Below are 18,901 nucleotides of genomic sequence, written 5' to 3'. Positions count from 1 at the left end.
GGACCAATGGATCCATGGTTGATTTCAGGGCTAGACGAGACTATCATCTCAAAGAGTCTAGCTCCGAGTATTGGGACAGCGAGCTTTTTACGGAATAACAAGAACAATGACATAATGGAGGTTCTAGGTGGGGATAACCTAATAGAGGGAGGTTACTGATATTCTAATGATATCTAAAATGAATAAACCTTTATCTTGTCAAATATTAAGGAATGTTTATAAAACCTTTATCTCAAACATTAAGAGGGGATGGTTATAACCTAAAGCAGAATAACGAAATAGGACAACTGGAGGAACTGGTCACCCCATTAAAAGGGAACTTTAGCATAACATTCCCCCCTTTTTCTCTTAGAACTATTCAAATCTTTGAATGACCTTCCTCTAGAAGGCCTTAGCACCATAATTTGAACAACCCTATGTGAAGTAAATTGACCAAATAAAAATCAAAATAAAGCTAGACCAATGCAAGGACTTATGGCAAGGTCAAGTCTCTCCCTGATAACCCCAGAGTTAATCAGCAATACACAAAGTTCCTTATTTCAATTATTTCTGACAATCAATTGTCAGAGCCTCTGCAATTGGGGAGCATATGGACAGCTGTGGTCATTTGTGCATGACTCGGCCTCTGCTCACAGAGCAGCAGGGCTCAAGGCAGTTGTGCTGCCCATTCAGAGGGGCAGCCGGCTTCAGGAGAGAAAGGTGAGGCTTGGAGTAGCCCCACTTGTCCCACCCAGAGGAACAAACAGGGCTGCTACTAGAATACAGATTTCTTAGCAGATTATGCACAATTAGACCAAGGCAGGCAACCCCAAACTTTTAGAGGCCTCGATATCAGCAAGGTCCTTTTAAGTACGCTGAACTACTAATTAAAGACCTGGGGTAACAGGAGTGGAGAAACAGCTCAGACTGTCAATTTCAAGACAGGTATCCAATTTCTGGTTGGTCCTAAAAAATAATCCCCTAAAACTGGGTCTGCCAGGGCAATTCCAACAGAATAAGGGATTTCAGGGTTAAAGCACAACCAGTAAATCATAGTCTAGTAAATTTAAGCAAGGTGTAAAGGACTTCCAATTAAACCTGAACTAGCAGGAGATAAGGCAGAAGTGCCTAAGGAAATAAACCAGTTTTCCCAATTTCCTATTTCTTCTCCTCCCTTTTTTCTTTTGGAAAGGAATTATCAAATGACTTTCCACATATAAATCATATACATATGCATAGACATAACAGACTAAAAGTCCCTCTAGCATAACAACAATAGTTACACAAGTTTAACAGTTTCCATCCCAAGTCTTAAACACAGCACAGTAATACAGTTACAATTCTAACAAGTCAACCACTTTCCCACTCCCCCATATCAGTCCAAATTACAACGGGAAAAGTGGGCAATGGCTTTCAATTGCTTCTTCCTGCTGAACAGGGACGATGTCCCCAAGGGGGATGGGTCTGTAGTGTGGCGTGCTGACAAGCAAAGGTTGATCTAGGTCTCAGAAGTAAGTCAATATATCTGCAATTTGACAAAATCTAGAAATAAAAACAAATCTAACAAAGAAAAGTTAGAACAGTCTGAGATAGAAATCCACAAGGACTGCTACAAGATGTGGCCTCTCATTAGTTAAAAACCTTAAAAAAAACTTGACTATCCAGACAGAATATCTAGTAACCAATAGATGACCAGACCAATACTTATTTGCTCAAGTATTTAGGATATAATGATTACCGATGACCAGATTGGAAACAGCAAGCTATGACATAATTGAATTAACAATTTCTTATTGACCATTATAGAAATCAGTTACAGGAGGGAAAAAATGCAGTGCATATTAACTACGAACCCAAGATATTTTACCTCTAGTAACAAATCCTATATAGATATTTACCATAACCTTATCAGTTTGCTGCTTTTAACCAAGAACCAGCTAGCTACAATTTGATTAAAAAATGTCTGGAACAGTTTAGAGGGAGGGAGGGAGAATAGTTTTCCATGTGACTACCCTTCCCCCCAGTCCACTTCCAAAGAGACAAGGGTGGGGAGTGAAGTCGAACCAAACTTCATTCCAGGCTAACTAAATGCTCCTATAGCTGAAGTGACAGCGATGGTGGGGTGAGTTTAAATCTTTACAAAAGATCCCTACTCCACCCAACATTTAAAGTAGCAGAAATCAGTGGGTGGGTGGGGGAATCCCATAAAACCTACATGTCTAGCAGAGCTGGATTTAATGCATATAATCCATTTCTATCTCATTTCAAATAATAAAACCATAGTTTCTTTCTCTCTTTCTGGTCCCATGTGGCCATTTTTCCCAATGGACTTCTCCTAAGCCCCAGCTTGGCCAGAGATGAAGCTTTCAGAAAAGTCCTTGTTACATACTTTAGGTAAAATTAGAGGCACATAACCTCTTTCAGTCAAGTTAACAGAACTTCTTTAACAAGTTATTGTTCCAGACGATTCTCAGATGAAGAAATTGAAACTATTTCTAGCTATATGAAAAGATGCTCCAAGTCATTATCAGAGAAATGCAAATTAAGACAACTCTGAGATACCACTACACACCTGTTAGACTGGCTAGAATGGCAGGGAAAGATAACGCGGAATGTTGGAAGGGATGTGGGAAAACAGGGACACTAATACATTGTTGGTGGAATTGTGAATACATCCAACCATTCTGGAGAGCAATTTGGAACTATGCTCACAAAGTTATCAAACTGCATACCCTTTGATCCAGCAGTGTTACTACTGGGCTTATATCCCAAAAAGATCATAAAGAAGGGAAAGGGACCTATATGTGCACGAATGTTTGTGGCAGCCGTCTTTGTAGTGGCTAAAAACTGGAAACTGAGTGGATGCCCATCAATTGGAGAATGGCTGAATAAATTGTGGTCTATGAATATTATGGAATATTATTGTTCTGTAAGAAATGACCAACAGGATGATTTCAGAAAGGCCTGGAGAGACTTACACGAACTGATGCCGAGTGAAACGAGCAGGGCCAAGAGATCATTATATACTTCAACGACAATACTAGATGATGACCAATTCTGATGGACCTGGCCATCCTCAGCAACGAGATCAACCAAATCATTTCCAATGGAGCAGTAATGAACTGAACCAGCTATGCCCAGAGAAAGAACTCTGGGAGATGACTAAGAACCATTACATTGAATTCCCAATCCCCATATTTATGCCCACCTGCATTTTTGATTTCCTTCACAAGCTAATTGTACAATATTTCAGAGTCTGATTCTTTTTGTACAGCAAAATAAGTTTGGTCATGTATACTTATTGTGTATCTAATTTATATTTTAATATATTTAACATCTACTGGTCATCCTGCCATCTGGGGGAGAGGGTGGGGGGGGGAAAGAGGGGAAAAATTGGAACAAGAGGTTTGGCAATTGTCAATGCTGTAAAGTTACCCATACATATAACCTGTAAATAAAAGGCTATTAAATAAAAAACACAAAAAACAAGCTATTGTTCCTCTAAGATCTTATACTTAAGGATAACCAATTCATTTCCCAAATTCCTAATCAAATGTTTTCACCAGCTGGAGTTCAGTATTGAAATCACCAATTCCCAAATTTGATCATCGTTCTGAAATTTAACAGAGCTCTTCAATTAACAAAACAAACAAATTACAATTTCCCAACACAGACAAAAATCACACAGAACACAGAGCACAACTTGACTGTCTAATAACATACAAGACATACAGAACCCTGATCACACTTAGACTGCACAATTACAACATTCAGTAGGACACTAACATTCAAGCCAAACCAAATGGCATTTTAAAATCCCCAGTCTTTGTAGATAGCCCCCTAAGCATGCAAAAGCAGGAGGGGCCGGCATTACTCTAACTAACACAGGATGGACCAAAGCAGGGAAACCGAGTCCTGTTTTCAAATGTATATACTCCCCACTCGATGGAAGAAGTGGGAGAAGAAGCCAGAGCTAGGGTGGGGGAGGACCTCTCATAGAAATGCATTGAGATGCAAAGGACGGGCCTTTGTCTCTGGAAAAGAATTTGGACAGAGACAGAGTTTCCTCAAGCAAAGAATCTGCTCCAGGAAAAGATTTTATTTTATTTTTTGAGGGAGCGGAGTGTCTAGATTGTGGACAGGTAAAAACTTAAGTTTTCCAAATCTTTGCAGCAAGGAAAGAAAAAGTCTCTTACCTCGTCCAGAGTTCCGTATTTCACACTCCAGTAGTGACCCCCGCGCATCCAGTAGGCCATTCATCAACCAACCAAATGGCACCCCCAAAAGGGGCACCCCAAGTGACAACCACGTCCGGTTAGTCACTACTCAACCAAACCAACTGGTACCCCAAGAAAAGGGCACCCCAAAAGTGACAACCGTGTCCAGTTGGCCACTAATCAACCAAACTACCCAACTGGTATCCCCCAAAAGGGTACCCCCCAAAGTGACAACCATGTCTGGTTAGACACTGATCAACCAAACCAACTGGTACCCCCCCAAAAAAGGGCACCCCAAAAGTGGCAACTGTGTCCAATTAGACACTAATCAACAAAGCCAACTACAAGCAGTATTTCGACACTACTGAGAAGTAGTGCGCTACTGAGAACCCAGGTGTTAGCATGAGCAAGTGTATTCTAATCTTGTGAGAATCCAGATGCTAACACAGATAGACAAAAACAAATCAGATTGGATTTACCCCCTCCTGGCCAAAATGGGGTTGTCTACCATCAGGCTATTGTGGCTGGAAACTGCTCTCTTTCCCCGAGGCTCTGGAAAAAAATCCAGGAGGGCCGACCTCTTCAGGCCAAGAATTCAGATTCACAGTCACCCTGCCCAAGAATTATCTCACTGAAATGTAATGCCAAAGAAACTGAGCAAGACAGAGATTAGAGACCAATTCAATAATTTATTAAATGGAGAAAAATACTGGGACCAATGGATCCATGTGGATCCCAGGGCTAGACGAGACTATCATCTCAAAGAGTCTAGCCCAGAGTATCGGGGCAATGAGCTTTTTATGGAATAACAAGAACAATGACATAATGGAGGTACTAGGTGGGGATAACCTAATAGAGGGAGGTTACTGATATTGTAATGACATCTAGAATGGATAAACCTTTATCTTGTCAAACATTAAGGAGTCTCTATAAAACCTTTATCTCAAACATTAAGAGGGGATGGTTATACCTAAGGCAGAATAACGAAATAGGACAATTGGAGGAACTGGTCACCCCATTAAAAGGGAACTTTAGCATAATAGTATGATTCTTGATACTCATGTCTCGGTTTCCTAAATCATAAAATGGGGCCACTAAGATTTCTCTCATCTCTCTCATGGGCTTCCTGTTTTGTGTATAACAAAGTGCTAGAGGCCAAGGGAATTACGTTTTTCATTCACTCACTAGTGCCTTCATTGAGTACTCTTATCTTGTGTTAGGGGAGCAATTTGGATTTGAACCTGAGGACCAGAGGGAAATCGTGAAAACTCTTGAGTTGAAGCAGAGCTTTTGGGTGATTTTTGTAGGTATAGAGCCTGAATGCAGAGCAGCTAATGAGATAGTTAAGATTCAGTAAGTAGCAGGTCTGAGCTAGGCAGGGAGCTGGAGAAGTTTGATAAATGTCGTGGTGGCAGGACCACCTGCCTCAATTTGGGAGCTCTTTGGATTTATGTGGTGAGGCAGAGGGGCATTCAGAGACTTCTCCCACATCCTGGAGTCACTAGGAAGATGAGGATGGCAATACCTTGGACAGAAGCTGGGAAATTAAGAGGTGACGGTGGGCAAGAAGGAGTAACAGCTAGAGATGTCTGTGGGACACTCACTAAGCTGGCTGCTGCTGAAGTAAGGGGGAGAGACCCGAGTGAGGTGGTCACTCCCTGAAAGCCGGCCTTTTGCCTCAAGGATAAAATATAGTCCCCTGACTTTTAATGCCCTCCTTAATCTGACGTCCACCTACCTTTAAAATTTCATTTTATTCTCTTTAAATAGAATTGTATTTTTGCAAATACATGCGAAGATAAGTTTTCAACATTCAGCTTTTTATAAGGGTTGAAACCAAATACAGAATCCTCTGACCTTTAAAGCCCTCCATAATCTGACTTCCACCTACCTTTTTAAAAATTTCATTTTATCTTTAAGTAGAATTTTATTTTTCCAAATACAGGCAAAGATACTTTTCAACATTCAGCTTTTCACAAGGGTGAAACCAAATACAACCTCTGCTTGATTTTTAAAGCCCTTCACAATCTGAATTCCACCTACCATTTTTTTTTAAATTTTATTATCTTTAAAGAGTATTGCACTTTTCCAAATACATGCAAAGAATCACCTTAGTAAAATCTTATTGCTCCTAATTTTCCTCCCTCTCTCCTTTCTCCCCAAGAGAGCAAGGAAGCAGATCTAGGTTAAACATGTGCAATTCTTCTAAACACATTTCCATAGCTGTCATGCTGCACAAGAAAAATCAGCAAAAGCAGCTTCTCTTTGTAGACTGATGCAGCCTCCAAGAACCCAGAGCTGCCTTTCACAACTCAGCTCAAATCCCCTCCCTCTTCCTTTCACTTTGTCCTTTATTGACATAGCCCTGTTCGTGTGCATGTAGCTTGTAGACAAATACTGTCTGTGGGGTCCGTGCTGTCTCCCCCATTAGAATGAAGGCTCCGGGAGGGCAGACTTTTGCCTCTTCTGCCCTGATTCTCTCTTTTAAATAATTCTCGTTTCCTATGGATTAGTGATGACTCCTAATGTTTCTTGGGTTTCCACTTGCCCAGGAGAGCGGAGGGCAGGAGGTGAGCCCCTTGTGCTCCCTGGCTTAGGTGCCATGGACAGCTTAGAGAGATCCCAGGTCCTTTTGTGGAGACTGACCTGTCACCTCAGCCTTCCCTCAGAACTAAGATAAGTGGGTCAGACAACAAAGGGGCAAGCGGTCTGGGAGGAGCAAGAGCAGGAGGAGGCCCTAGATCAAGGGCTGAGACCTTCGAGCTGGGCGGCTTCCTCCTGTGAACACTCCTAACACCTTGGCACTGGGCCTTTGAGCAGCAGCTCAGGAGACTAACCTCAGTTACTTAGGTCTGTGATACCTTCCTTGCACTGCCACGGGGCAGCTTAGTGAATGTCTGGTCTGAGATACTAAGACATGCTGGCACCTTGGACAAGAATAGGGAACCAGGATAAGATAAACCTGAGAAAGCTCGGGGGACAGCCTGACTTGGGGATGGGCCTGAGAAAGGCTCCCCTTCCCCGACTGCCAAGTGGAATACCCTTGGATCCCAGGAGATCAGGCCAGAAATTTCCCCAGATTCTTTATTGGTTCACTCCATCTGTGGCTTTAGGGACCCTTAGGGGGATCTTCCAGAGGTCCATCCATTTGCAATCCCACCTATCTTTCTGGTTGCTCAGGCAAGGGGTTTCTTATTTGGAAGTTGGGCTGACCCCCTGTTACGCCAGACTTCATTCACCAAAGCCCCCAGGATGGCCAAAGTTACTCCAACCAGTACTAGCCGGAGGCTAAGGAAATTATGATGCTGGGTCGCATAATCTAGGAGGGAAACAAGGAAAAGAGCAGGAGAAGCTGTTATTGGTACAGGAACCAGGTAGGATCTTCAGGTTCTTCCCATTCCCCGCCCCCCTCCCTCCCCCCCACCCCCCAGGCCATCAAGCTCTGACACTCAGAAGCCTGTCTGTGAAGCTGGGAAGTCTGTGGTCACTTACCGTAGTTTGGAGTCACGTGTTCTAAGTGACTGTCCTGAGAGCTTCCTGATCAGGGAAAAGGAGAAAGAAAGATAAGGCAATCTGGAGCTACCTTGTCTCCTGGGGCAATCTGGAGCTACCTTCTCTCCTGGGGGTCTCTGGTATTTGCTTCCAGATTCACTGAGCTACAGAAGGTCATTGATTGATCTAGGGAAAGGGCAGGGCTGAAGACAGGAAAGAAGACTGGTTTCCTGTAGTCCCCCCTCTCCAGGTGATAATGGACCTCTTACAGACCCTGTCCCTTGGCTGCAAGTAGTTCTGCTGGTCTCTGTAAGGACCCTGGACAGCAGTCAGCCCTCAGGGTCAATGGGACACATTGACTGTCTAGCAATTGAGAGGAGCTGTGGCTGGGCTTGGACCCCGCCCTCCTCTCCTTGCCTCCTTACCCGCGATTTTGAGCACCAGGGTGTCACTGGGTGTTGACCAGAGGAAGGGGAAGTCACTATCAAAACTGTAGCAGAGGTATGTGCCGCCATTGGAATCGGTAACAGCGGGGAACGGGAAGTTGGCGTGGTAATCACTGGAGAGCAGAGCATGGGGCGCGTTGGCTCCCGTCGTCTTATAGAGCACATATCTGTCAGACCCGAGCTGTGACTCGCAATGCAAGGTCACACCCTGTCCCACAACCACGGTGGAGGCTGGCTTGACTGAGATGGAGGGTTTGGGGTACAGTCCTGGGAGAGAGACAAGGGGAGACAATAATGAAGGGGAGCTCTGGTCTCCACCTGAAAGTCCTGAATGCCATCTCCCAGAGTCTGGGGGTCAATAGGCTGGGGCAGATTTCCAAGAAATCATCTCAGGGCTGCCTCTGACTAGTGGGGGGACTCTAAGCCAATCACCTCCCCTCTCTCTGGGTTTCCTCTGTCAAGTGATCCCGAGAGCCCCTCCCAGCTGCATTGTTTCTGGGATTCCCTCACCCTCCTTCCCACAGGAGGAGGACAGGAAAGAGGACCCGGTTGGGCTCGTGGCCCCTCACCTGTCACCACCAGTTCCAAAGGGTCGCTGAGTTCTGACCAGTGGCTTTGTCTCTGGTATCGACATCGGTAACGCCCCGCTGTCTCAGCTGCTATGTCTGGGATGAAAAACTCAGCCTCCTTCCAGGGCCCAGGTACTTCTAGCATATCTCTTAGCTCTGTGCTCCCATCCTTCTCCAGAAGGAACCTGTGGGCCCCCTCCGCACCCTGGCAGCGGACAATGACGGACTTTCCCCATGGGATCACAGAGCCAGGCACAGCCCACAGGGAAGGTTTAGGGAGATCGTCTGGAAGTGAAGCAGATAGAGCCTGCCATTCTGAAGGAACTTCCCCCCAAGTCTCCCTCAAAAGTTGGGATGGTCAGTTGGGGGCTGGGGTCCCGCCTGACTTGGATCAGGGATTAATGGGAGCTTTCCCTACTTAGTTCCCAAAAGGAATGCCCTTTGGTTAAGATGCCCCTCCCCCAGCCCAGCCAACACCCCCTGATGAATTTAGGGGTTCACTCCATTGGTCTTTCATCCTCAGCTCTTCAAAGAGCCTAGATGCTGTCCCTATCCCTATCCTCCGTACCCCTGGGCCCCTGGGAGTAGCCATCTATATGCTAAGCTGTGAAGACAAAAAAAGGGGGTTTGAGAGGAAGGACTCACCTTTCTGTGCCATGATGCTCTGGCTCAAATACATCCCTGTCAGAGAGGACCCAGTGAGAGAAGAGAGGTTCCCTCCACCCAGAGCCAAACCCTAGAATCCCTAGACACTTTGGGAGAGGTCTTCTGATCATTGAATGACAAAAGTAAAGCTAGAAAGGACCTCAGTGATCATCTGTGAAGGAAACTATCTATAAGGAAACTGAGGTCCGGGGAAGTGAAAGATTGGCCTAAGGTCACAGAGGAATTTTAGGGAAGTTCCTCTGAGCCTCAGAGCATCCTGTCCTGTAGGACCTGTGACCCCACTTCTTCCCATCCCAGAATCCCCCAAAACTCACCAAGACAGAGTAGGGCTGCCAAGGACCCAGGCATGTTCCTGAACTGAGATGTTAAGGAACCGTGAGGACCTTGGACAGGGGCAGAAGATGGGCTAAGGCCGGTGGTAGGTCGGTCCTTTCCTCCCCTATGGCCAGGTTCAGAGTTTTCCCCTCATGAGCTTTTTCCTTCTTGGACCCTGTCTAGTAACTACCCCATGGCTGCAGGAGCTATTGTGATGACACAAAAGCCCACTATGTTGCGTGATCTGGCTGACGAAAGTCCAGGCTGGGAGATGGGGCTGGCCAAGGGGAGTTGGCCAGAGATGAGGGAGACACAGCCTTGTCCCAAAACACAAGTGAGACCATGACCTGGTGCCATGTTGTTCAGCCCTGCAAAGGACCTAGGAGGCTTTGGCAGGAAATTACAGTGGGACTGAGAGCTCTGAAGGCACCCAGGAAGGGCTATCAGGCCTGAGTGCTAGCTCCCAGGAGCAAGACGCCAGTAGCAGTTTTTGTGTCATCTTTCTTTTTCTTTTTCTTTTAATTTCTAACTTATTATTTTTTCTCCAGCAATATAAACAAATTTTAATATTCATTTTAAAACTCTGAATTCCAGAATCCCTTCCCTTTTCTCTTCCCCACCCCTTTGAGAATGTAAGCAATTCAATATAGGATATCCATGTGTAGTCATGCTAAACGTTTCCATATTAGTCATGTTGTGAAGGAAAACATAAACCAAAAAAAAACCCTCAAGAAAAATAAAGTAAAACTATACTTCAAGCCATATTCACATACTATCAGCTCTTTCTCTGAGCATGGATAGTATTTTTCATCCTAAGTCCTTCAGAGTTGTCTTGAATCATTGCATTGTTGAGAATAATTATGTCACTCACAGCTGATCATCTTACAATATTGCTGTTACTTTGTACACAGTGCATTTCACTTTGTATCAACTCATAGGATTCTTTCCGGGTTCTACTGAGAGCATCCTGCTCATCATTTCTTATAGCACAACAGTATCCCATCACAATCACATAACACAATTTATTCAGCCATTCCCCAATTGATGGATGTCCCCTCAATGTCCAATTCTTTGTCCCCAGAAAAGACCTGCTGTAAAATTTTTTTCCACATAATGTCTTTTTCCTTATTGTTTTTTATGCCTTTTAGGATAAGATCTAATAGTGGTATTGCTAGGTGAAAAAGTATGCTTGCTTTTATAGCCATATATAGTATATGCAGGTTTCAAATTGCTCTAAAGAATGATTGAATCACATCTGTTCCAAAGCCTCTTAAACAGTGGGTCATGATCCCATGTGGGGTCATGTAACTGAATGTGGGGGTTGTGAAAAATTAAGCAACAGTAAAAAATATCGACTATTCCACTAAGATTTAATTCTTTGTGTAAAAACATCATTAGATGCACATTTGCTTTCATCTTTAATAAACGGTAAAATTAGATATCATTGCTTCACATTCAGCTAACACCTATAGCATTCTCTCTCTATATATACTCCAACTACCCTCATAATGAGAAGGTTCTTATGAATTACAAGTATCATCTTCTTATATAGGAATGCAAATCATCCAACTTCATTAAGTCCCTTATGATTTCCCTTCCTTTTTGATACCTTTTAATACTTCTTGCAGAGTCTGGTAAAAGTCAGATCTTCTATTTAGTTCTTGTCTTTTCATCAGGAATGCTTGCAAGTCCTTTATTTCATTGAATATCCGCTTTTCTCCCTGAAGGATTATACTCTGTTTTGCTGGGTTGGTGAATCCTAGCCCATTTACCTCCAGGAATTTCAAATTCCAGGTTTTCTGATGCTTTAATGTAGGAGCTGCTAACTCTTTCATTATCCTGATGGTGACTCCACAATACTCGAATTGTTTCTTTCTGGATGCTTGAAATATTTTCCCCTTAACCTGGGAATTCTGGAATTTTACTATAATATTACTGGGAGTTTTCATTTTGGGATCTTTTTCAGAAAGTGACTTGTGGATTCTTTCAATTTCTATTTTACCCTCTGGTTCTAAAATATCGAGGCAGTTTTCCTTGACAATTTCTTGAAAGATGATGTCTAAGCTCTTTTTTTCTTAACATGGCTTTCAGGTAGTCCAATAATTTTTAATTCTCTCCTGGATCTATTTTTCAGTCCAGCTGTTTTTTCAATGAGATATTTCATATTGTCTTTCCCCATTTTCTCCATTCTTTTGGGTTTGTTTTATTATTTCTTGATTTCTCATAGTCATTAGTTTTCATTTTCTCAATCCTAATTTTTAAGAAATTATTTTCTTCAGTGAACTTTTATACCTTCTTTTCCATTTGTTCAATTATAATTTTAAAGGAGTTGTTTTCTTCAGTGGATTTCCTGTCCTCCCTCCCTGTCCTGCCCCAAAGAGGCCAATTCTGGTTTTTAAAGAATTTTTGTTCTTGAATGGATTTTTGTGCTTTTCTTTTCATTTGGCCAATTCTACTTTTAAGGCATTATTCTCATTCGGTTTTTGGACTTTTTTTTAGATTTGGCCTAATTTGTTTTTTAAGGTGTTATTTTCTTCAGTATTTTTGAGTGTGTATCTCTTTCATCAAACTGTTGACTTGTTTTTCATAATTTTCTTGCATCAATCTCTTTTCTCTTTCCATTTTTTCCTCTACCTCTTTTACTTGACTTCCAAAATCCTTTTTTGATCTCTTCCCTGGCCTGTGACCTGGCCTGTGACCTGGCCTGTGATATTTTTCTTGGAGGCTTTGGATGTAGGAGTTTTGACTTTGTTATCTTCTAAGAGTGTGTTTTCATTTTCCTTGTGGTGTGATCAGACTCTTTTTCTGTTGATGGCTCATTTTTTCCAGTCTAATACTTGACTTTTAACTCTTTGTTAAAGCAGGTCTTTGCTTTCAAGGTGGAAAGTGTACTGTCCCAAGCTTCGGGATTTTGTGAAGATGTTTTCAGAGATATTTCTGGGAACCTGTAAGTTTTCAGTTCTTCCAAGGTGGTTGGATCTAAGGTGAGACAAAAAATCCAATCTGCAACAAAAGCCGCTGAGGCAGAGCTTTGAGCATGTCAGTTTAGTAGGGAGACTGATGGTTCCTAATCAATTGGTTCCAAGATCTTTCTTTTTGGTCAAAAACCCCTCTGCTCACTATCTGTGTGTTTTTCTTGACTTTCAAAAGTTACTAATAAACAACACAAGTTCATGATTGGTAAATTCCCAGAGCAGGGAACTCATATGATTGGCTAAGGGGGAGTAGCAGAGGAAATAATCTCATATTTGGCTAAAGAAAGGAGCTTCCATATTTGGTCAACAGAGATGTTTATCAATTATTACTATTTTGTCCGTGGTATTCAGGGGCTTTCCACAGATCACGAGACCCTTTAGCAAGGTATTGGGTCTTCCATGGTGCATCTCAGCAGGCACTTTGCACAGGACAAACATTAATGACTAATGATCTGTAGAAAGATGGACAGTACTTTCTACAAGCATGAACTTTATTTCAAGCATGGGTTGTGATGGGGGAGGGGTGCAGAAGGAAATGGGGTACAATGCTAATAATACAATAGCACAAGCTAAGATAAATTCTCACAAGAGGCCTAACTAATATAACATTTTTTTCTGGGATAGATTTAATGTAGCATAAATCTATCCCAGAAATCAATCACATATAATCTAATCATCAGTACATGGAGAGTAAATTAATCATAATTTTTATTCTTACACCATTAACTATCATAAGAAATTCAAACTTAATTCTGTTCTGCTTAACTCATTGTCTAACAATTGTTGATCCCATTAAATCACAGTAAACTGAATAAATACTGATTAAATTGAGTAGCGGTATCCAAATTATCTTCAAGGGGCAGAATAAAGGGATGGGTCCTTCTTGGTCGAGAGGGCAGAGCTGGAGGGCATAAAACAGGAGCTAGCCAGTAGGACATCCCTGAGAGAATGTTCTGGGTAGAGAGAAGAACAAATTCCTAGCAGAAAGGAGGTTGAATGGCTAGCTTGAGGGCTTAGAGACCTCCCTGGTATCCCTCAGGAGTTCCTACTAAAGCATCCAGGCTCTGGCTAGGGATCTGGTTTGCTTGCTGGCCATTTCACTTCTGTTTCCTTCTCCAATCCATTCTTTCCATGGATGTCAAATTGACATTCCCAAAACACTGGTTTTACTTTGTAATCTCCCTTGCTCAGTGGCGTGGCTAATAAGGAAATACATTTTATATGACTTCACATATGTGCCTTGTCTTTTCAGTGTGTGAAGGAAGGGCAGAGGGAGGGAAAGAATTTGGAACTTGACTTTTTTCATGTTAAAAATAAATAATGAAATTTTTAAACAGGAAAAAAGTGTGAGCAACTCCTTGCTTATTTCCTCAAGATTAATGAAACTCTTGTTTGCCACTTTAATCCTTTTCTTCACGATGTGGCTTCTACCTACCTTTCCAAACTGGTTGCACTTGCCCTCCTGCCCCCACTGCCGCACACACTCTATTCCCCAGTAGAACTGGCATTCTGGCTGCGTGTCCCATTAATACAGTCCATCTCCTCTCACACTTTTGTATGGTCATTTCCCACACCTGGAACGTTCTGGTCCTTTCAAGGTTCAGCTAGATTCCATCTTCTTACAGGAGACCACCCAGGACTGGCCCAGTTTCTGAATTTCTCAATAAAACTAATTAGTTTTCATTTTCTGTGTACTCCTCACTGTCACCCTGAGAAGGCAAGCTTCTCCAAGAAAAGAGAATTGCTTTTGCCTTTTTGTTTCTGGTCTCTAATACTCAATAATCATCTTTTACCTAATGTATGGAGCAGAGTCATTGGCTGACCATCCCCCCCTACATCTCTGATAGAGAAAAAGCCCACCTTGGTAACAGGGACTTCTGTCACCATTTGAGGTTATAATACCTGAGGATCTCAGCTCATTGATTCATAGAGATCCAGGACATAGAGCCAACATTTTCACTGAACCCTCATTTTCTAGGGAAAGAAACTGGAGGATGCCCAGAGAATGGAAAGGACTTGGCTAGGACGATACAGGTAGGAAGCAGGCTTCCCTGACTGTGACTCAAATGTTTTTCTTCCCATCAAACCAGGATGTCTCTCATCATTCCCATTTTATAGATGAAGAAACAAGAGTCAGAACTGTAGAGACCCATATGGTTAGCATAGCTCCAATTAAAGCTAAGGCACTGGAGTGCAGATTCTGATCCCAAGGATGAGTTTCCTATATGTGGATACCTTTGCTCAGGGTCAAAAAGGAAGAAAGAAAGGGGGGGGTAGTCAGGAAGGTGGCTGGTGGGATTTAGGAGTTTCAGAGGAGCTGGAGGTACCTAGCCTGAGGGGACAGTGGAAGTGGGAGAATGTGTGAAAGCAGAAATGGAAAACAAGGGTTGAGGTTCATCTCCTAACATTAAACATTGAATACAGACACAGAACATACCAGATACACTGCTAGTTCGATGAGCAGATTGTTAAAATTTCACTGTGAGCATTTACACTCTGTTAATCAACTAATTCTGCAAGTCAGGGATTGACTTACTTTCTTGCTCATTGTCTAGACTTAAAAGTGATGGGGGGGGGGAAATTGTTAAAAATGTTCATGTTAAGGAGTCTGGCACATTTTTTCTCCTTCTGGGCAACTGTTTAAACATTTCCCATCATTCTCCTGTCCTAAACCTTCTCCTATGTCCATTTCCAGAATTCCCCATGGCTCTTCTCATCAAGTTTGGCTGCTCCAGATGCTTTACTTGCATAAAATAGAGAAAGAGAAGATCAGTGAATTGAGCTTGCAACTAAAAAAGCTAGAAAAGAATAAATTAAAAATTCCCAATCAAATATCAAACTTGAAATTCTTAAAATAAAAGGAGAGATCAATAAAATTGAAACTAAAAAAAACTAGTGAATTAATAAAACTAAGATTTGGTTTTATGGGAAAAAACCAACAAAATAGATAAACCTTTAGTTAATTTCATTAGAAAAATGAAAGAGGAAAATCAAATTGTTAATCTCAAAAATGAAAAGGGAGAACTTTCCACCAATGAAGAGGAAAGTACAGCAATAATTAAGAGTTACTTTGCCCAACTTTATGCCAATAAATTTGACAACCTAAGTGAAATAGAGGAATATCTAGAACAAAATAAACAAGGAGTCAGAAGTAACTGAACTAGTTCAATATTTGATAAAGACAGTTGAAAACACAGACTAATTGAAAACTCAATATGTGTCAAAAACTGCTAAAAGGCAAATCTGCTCTCCCCCAAAAAGACTAATAAGTTATATCATACATGACCAAAAAGTTCCAAATGGATGCTCAAATTAAATATAAAAGGTTGTATCATTTAAGAAGATAAAAAGTGCCCAGTGGTATATTATACAATCATGAGAAAGGAAGGATTCCTAATCAAATAAGGGATAGAGCAGATCATAAAATGAACAAAACATAATTTTATTTATATAAAATTAAAAAGCTTTTACACAAACAAAATTAATGCAGCTAGGATAGAAACAGACTATGTGTGTTTAAGGCAGCTTGGGAAGTGTGAGACAACTGTGATCTCTAGGGACCTCTGGTGATTTAACTGGAGAACAGCAACACTGTTAATTCAATAACTGGTCAAAATTTGAGTCAGTGAAAGAATCCTTTACCCTCTCCAAAGAGCAGAACTATAGTGGCAGAGGAGGTAATAATATTTTTAGAAGGCTAGTTTGAAGGTAGTGAGTTATCTCAATTGATTTTTCATTGTCAATTACATATTGATCTCCTTGTTCTTAATTACTAAGGCCTGGCCACTCCATCAGCATATTTATTGTGCTGGGTGCTTATTCATCTGTGTCTTTGTATGTGTCTATTGTCTCAACCTTCTATGAATTCAAGATTTTGTGGGGGGGGTTTATGTATATAAATGTATGAATCTTCAAATTGTAGTTAGGATGCTTTTATTAATGTTGACATATTCTACTTAGTTGGGATTAACTTTCTTTAGAATTTTTTCTAAATTTGTGTATTTAAGGCAGCTTGGGAAGTGTGAGGCATTAAGAGTAAACCCCACTCCAGAAAATACTCGCATCTGTGGAGAAGGGAGGAATTTATGGCCAAAAAAGAACTACAGAACATTATGAAATGCAAAATGGATAATTCAGATTTCATCAAATTAAAAAGGTTTTTGGTACCAAAAAATCCAATGAAGCAAGATTAGAAGGGAAGGAAAAAGCTGGGAAACAATTTTTATAGCCAGTGTTTCTGATAAAGGTCCCCTTTCTAAAATATATTGAGAAATGACTCAAATTTATAAGAATACAAGTCATTCCTCAGTTGACAAATGGTCAAAGGATATGAACAGACAATTTCCAGATAAAGAAATTAAAGCCATTTCTAGTCATATAAAAACGCTCTAAATCACTATTGATTAGAAAAATGGCAAATTAAGAAAACTGTGGTTTCACCTCACATCTCTCAAATGGGCTAAGATAACAGAAGAAGATAATGATAAATGTTGGAGGGGATGTGGGAAAACTGGGACACTAATAACATTGGTGGTAATCAGACCAGGGGTGGGTAAACCGACAATTTTTAGGGCTCCTTTTCTAGTCCCTTCTTCACACATGAAGGTGAGTAGTGCAGTCTTTAAGGCTGCTCAGACACCCCGGGGGTTGCTGAATCTCATGGATGCTTCCAGTGAGATGATCTTCTGGGCTGGGCCTCCTGTGTGCAGCATTGTGACTACAGCAATCAATGTATCTGTACCTGCTGCTTCTTTACTCATTCATCTCCACAGGGTTTTGAGGTATAGAAATAGTAAAATCATATAATGATGTCTTTTGATTCATGTGTAAATTGAATTTAATATTACTAATAAGTAATGGCTTTTGTTTCATGCTTTAAATTCATGATGTTGTGAATGTCATTCTTATGTTTCTAAATTTTCTTGTTACTTCTGAGAAACCATTATTTGAGAAATACTATTTAAGAAGATGTTAAATTAAATCACTGGGAAATTTAACTCTTTTAAATTTGGGTACTGTGAAATTATAGAATGAATTATTAAATGCCTCTTATGCTAAACCTATCAAGTATTTAATTGGATGCTTTTTACTTTTAATTTGATATTTTATTTCCCCCATTACAAATTTTAAAAATTTTGACATTTGTTTTAAAAACTGAGTACTAAATCTCTCCATTCCTCCCTGCTCCTCTCATCGAGATCACATATGTGGTCATACAAAACAGATCCTCATATTAATCCACCTGTCGCATCTGTGAAGAAGGGAGGAATTCCTTCTGTAAAATAAAAAAGGAGGCAAAATAAAAATCCAAGAAAAATAAAGATTAAAAAGGATGCTTCGATCTATATTCAGACTCCATCAGTTCTCTCTCTGGCGATGGCCAGTTCTGTTCATCACACATCCTTCATAATTGTTTTGGATCATTGTATTGCTGAGAACAGCTAAGCCATTCAGAGCTAACCATGTTTCAGTTTTGCTTTCACATTGTATAATGTTTCCTTGATTCTGCACATTTCACTTTTCATTGGTCAGTCATGTAAATCTTTTCAGGTTTTTCTAAGAGCATCTAGCTCATCATTTCTTATAGCACTATCATAACACCACCAATTGTTCAGCTATTCCCAGTTGGGTATTTATTAAAGAGAAGAATAACAATTGCTTACTCGTGGAAAGGAAAAAGTGAAGGTGAAAGAAACCTTTGTAAAAAAAAACTTTTTATTTGTAAAGTTTGTCAAGTTTCTTGGGAGCACCTGCCTAATAAGGTAATGTGAATTGGTCTACTTGGAAGGAGCTCTTCCTCCAAGGAAGCACACCTTGGCAAAATGGAGGGCACAGAAATTTAAATGTGTTTTATTGAATAGGAATTATTTATCTGATGATGATTTGTGATGATGATAAGTATGAAGTTATCCCTAGAATAATCTGCATTATCATTCTGTCTTGGACCGATTTAGTCTCACAGACTAAATTCTCGGGAATTTAATTCGTTTAAAAGGTTAATCTACAAGTTTCTATGAGATGGATATCTGTCAGTCTGGAAACGTGTGGTAATTAGCCAATGTTCTCTAAGAGATTCTTTTCGCATATACTATCACATCTTCACAATATGAAGTTACAGAATATGATTACTTTATTAAATTCTTATGATTTACTTTTATATCAGGATGAGTTTTAAGCTGTATTTAAGAATGGATAATATGAGAAAAAAATGTTGTAGGAAATCTTTTGTGCAAAAAGCTGAT

General features: G+C 40.9%; 1 protein-coding gene across 2 annotated transcripts; it reads right to left on the bottom strand.

Moving 5' to 3' along the window:
• Positions 1-7,266: 7,266 nt before the first annotated feature.
• Positions 7,267-9,867, bottom strand: LOC100916115 (platelet glycoprotein VI-like). Of its 2 annotated transcripts, XM_003766507.2 has the most exons (6): positions 9,684-9,867; positions 9,349-9,384; positions 8,704-8,988; positions 8,114-8,401; positions 7,689-7,733; positions 7,267-7,515 (listed from the first exon to the last, which is right to left on the bottom strand). In XM_003766507.2, exons 1-6 carry the CDS (start codon positions 9,715-9,717, stop codon positions 7,373-7,375), a joined length of 831 nt encoding a protein of 276 aa, XP_003766555.1. In that variant the 5' UTR covers positions 9,718-9,867; the 3' UTR covers positions 7,267-7,372. The 2 variants fall into 2 exon arrangements, with proteins under 2 accessions (XP_003766555.1, XP_012402354.1); XM_012546900.2 differs by lacking the exon at positions 9,349-9,384 and having other exon boundaries at positions 9,684-9,860.
• Between the last annotated feature and the right edge of the window lie 9,034 nt (positions 9,868-18,901).

The sequence above is a fragment of the Sarcophilus harrisii genome, chromosome 3 (genome assembly GCF_902635505.1).
Source record: "Sarcophilus harrisii chromosome 3, mSarHar1.11, whole genome shotgun sequence".
In the NCBI taxonomy this organism is placed as follows: domain Eukaryota; kingdom Metazoa; phylum Chordata; class Mammalia; order Dasyuromorphia; family Dasyuridae; genus Sarcophilus; species Sarcophilus harrisii.
The sequence above is the reverse complement of the archived record's forward strand: the minus strand, read 5'-3'. Positions and strand labels throughout refer to the sequence as shown.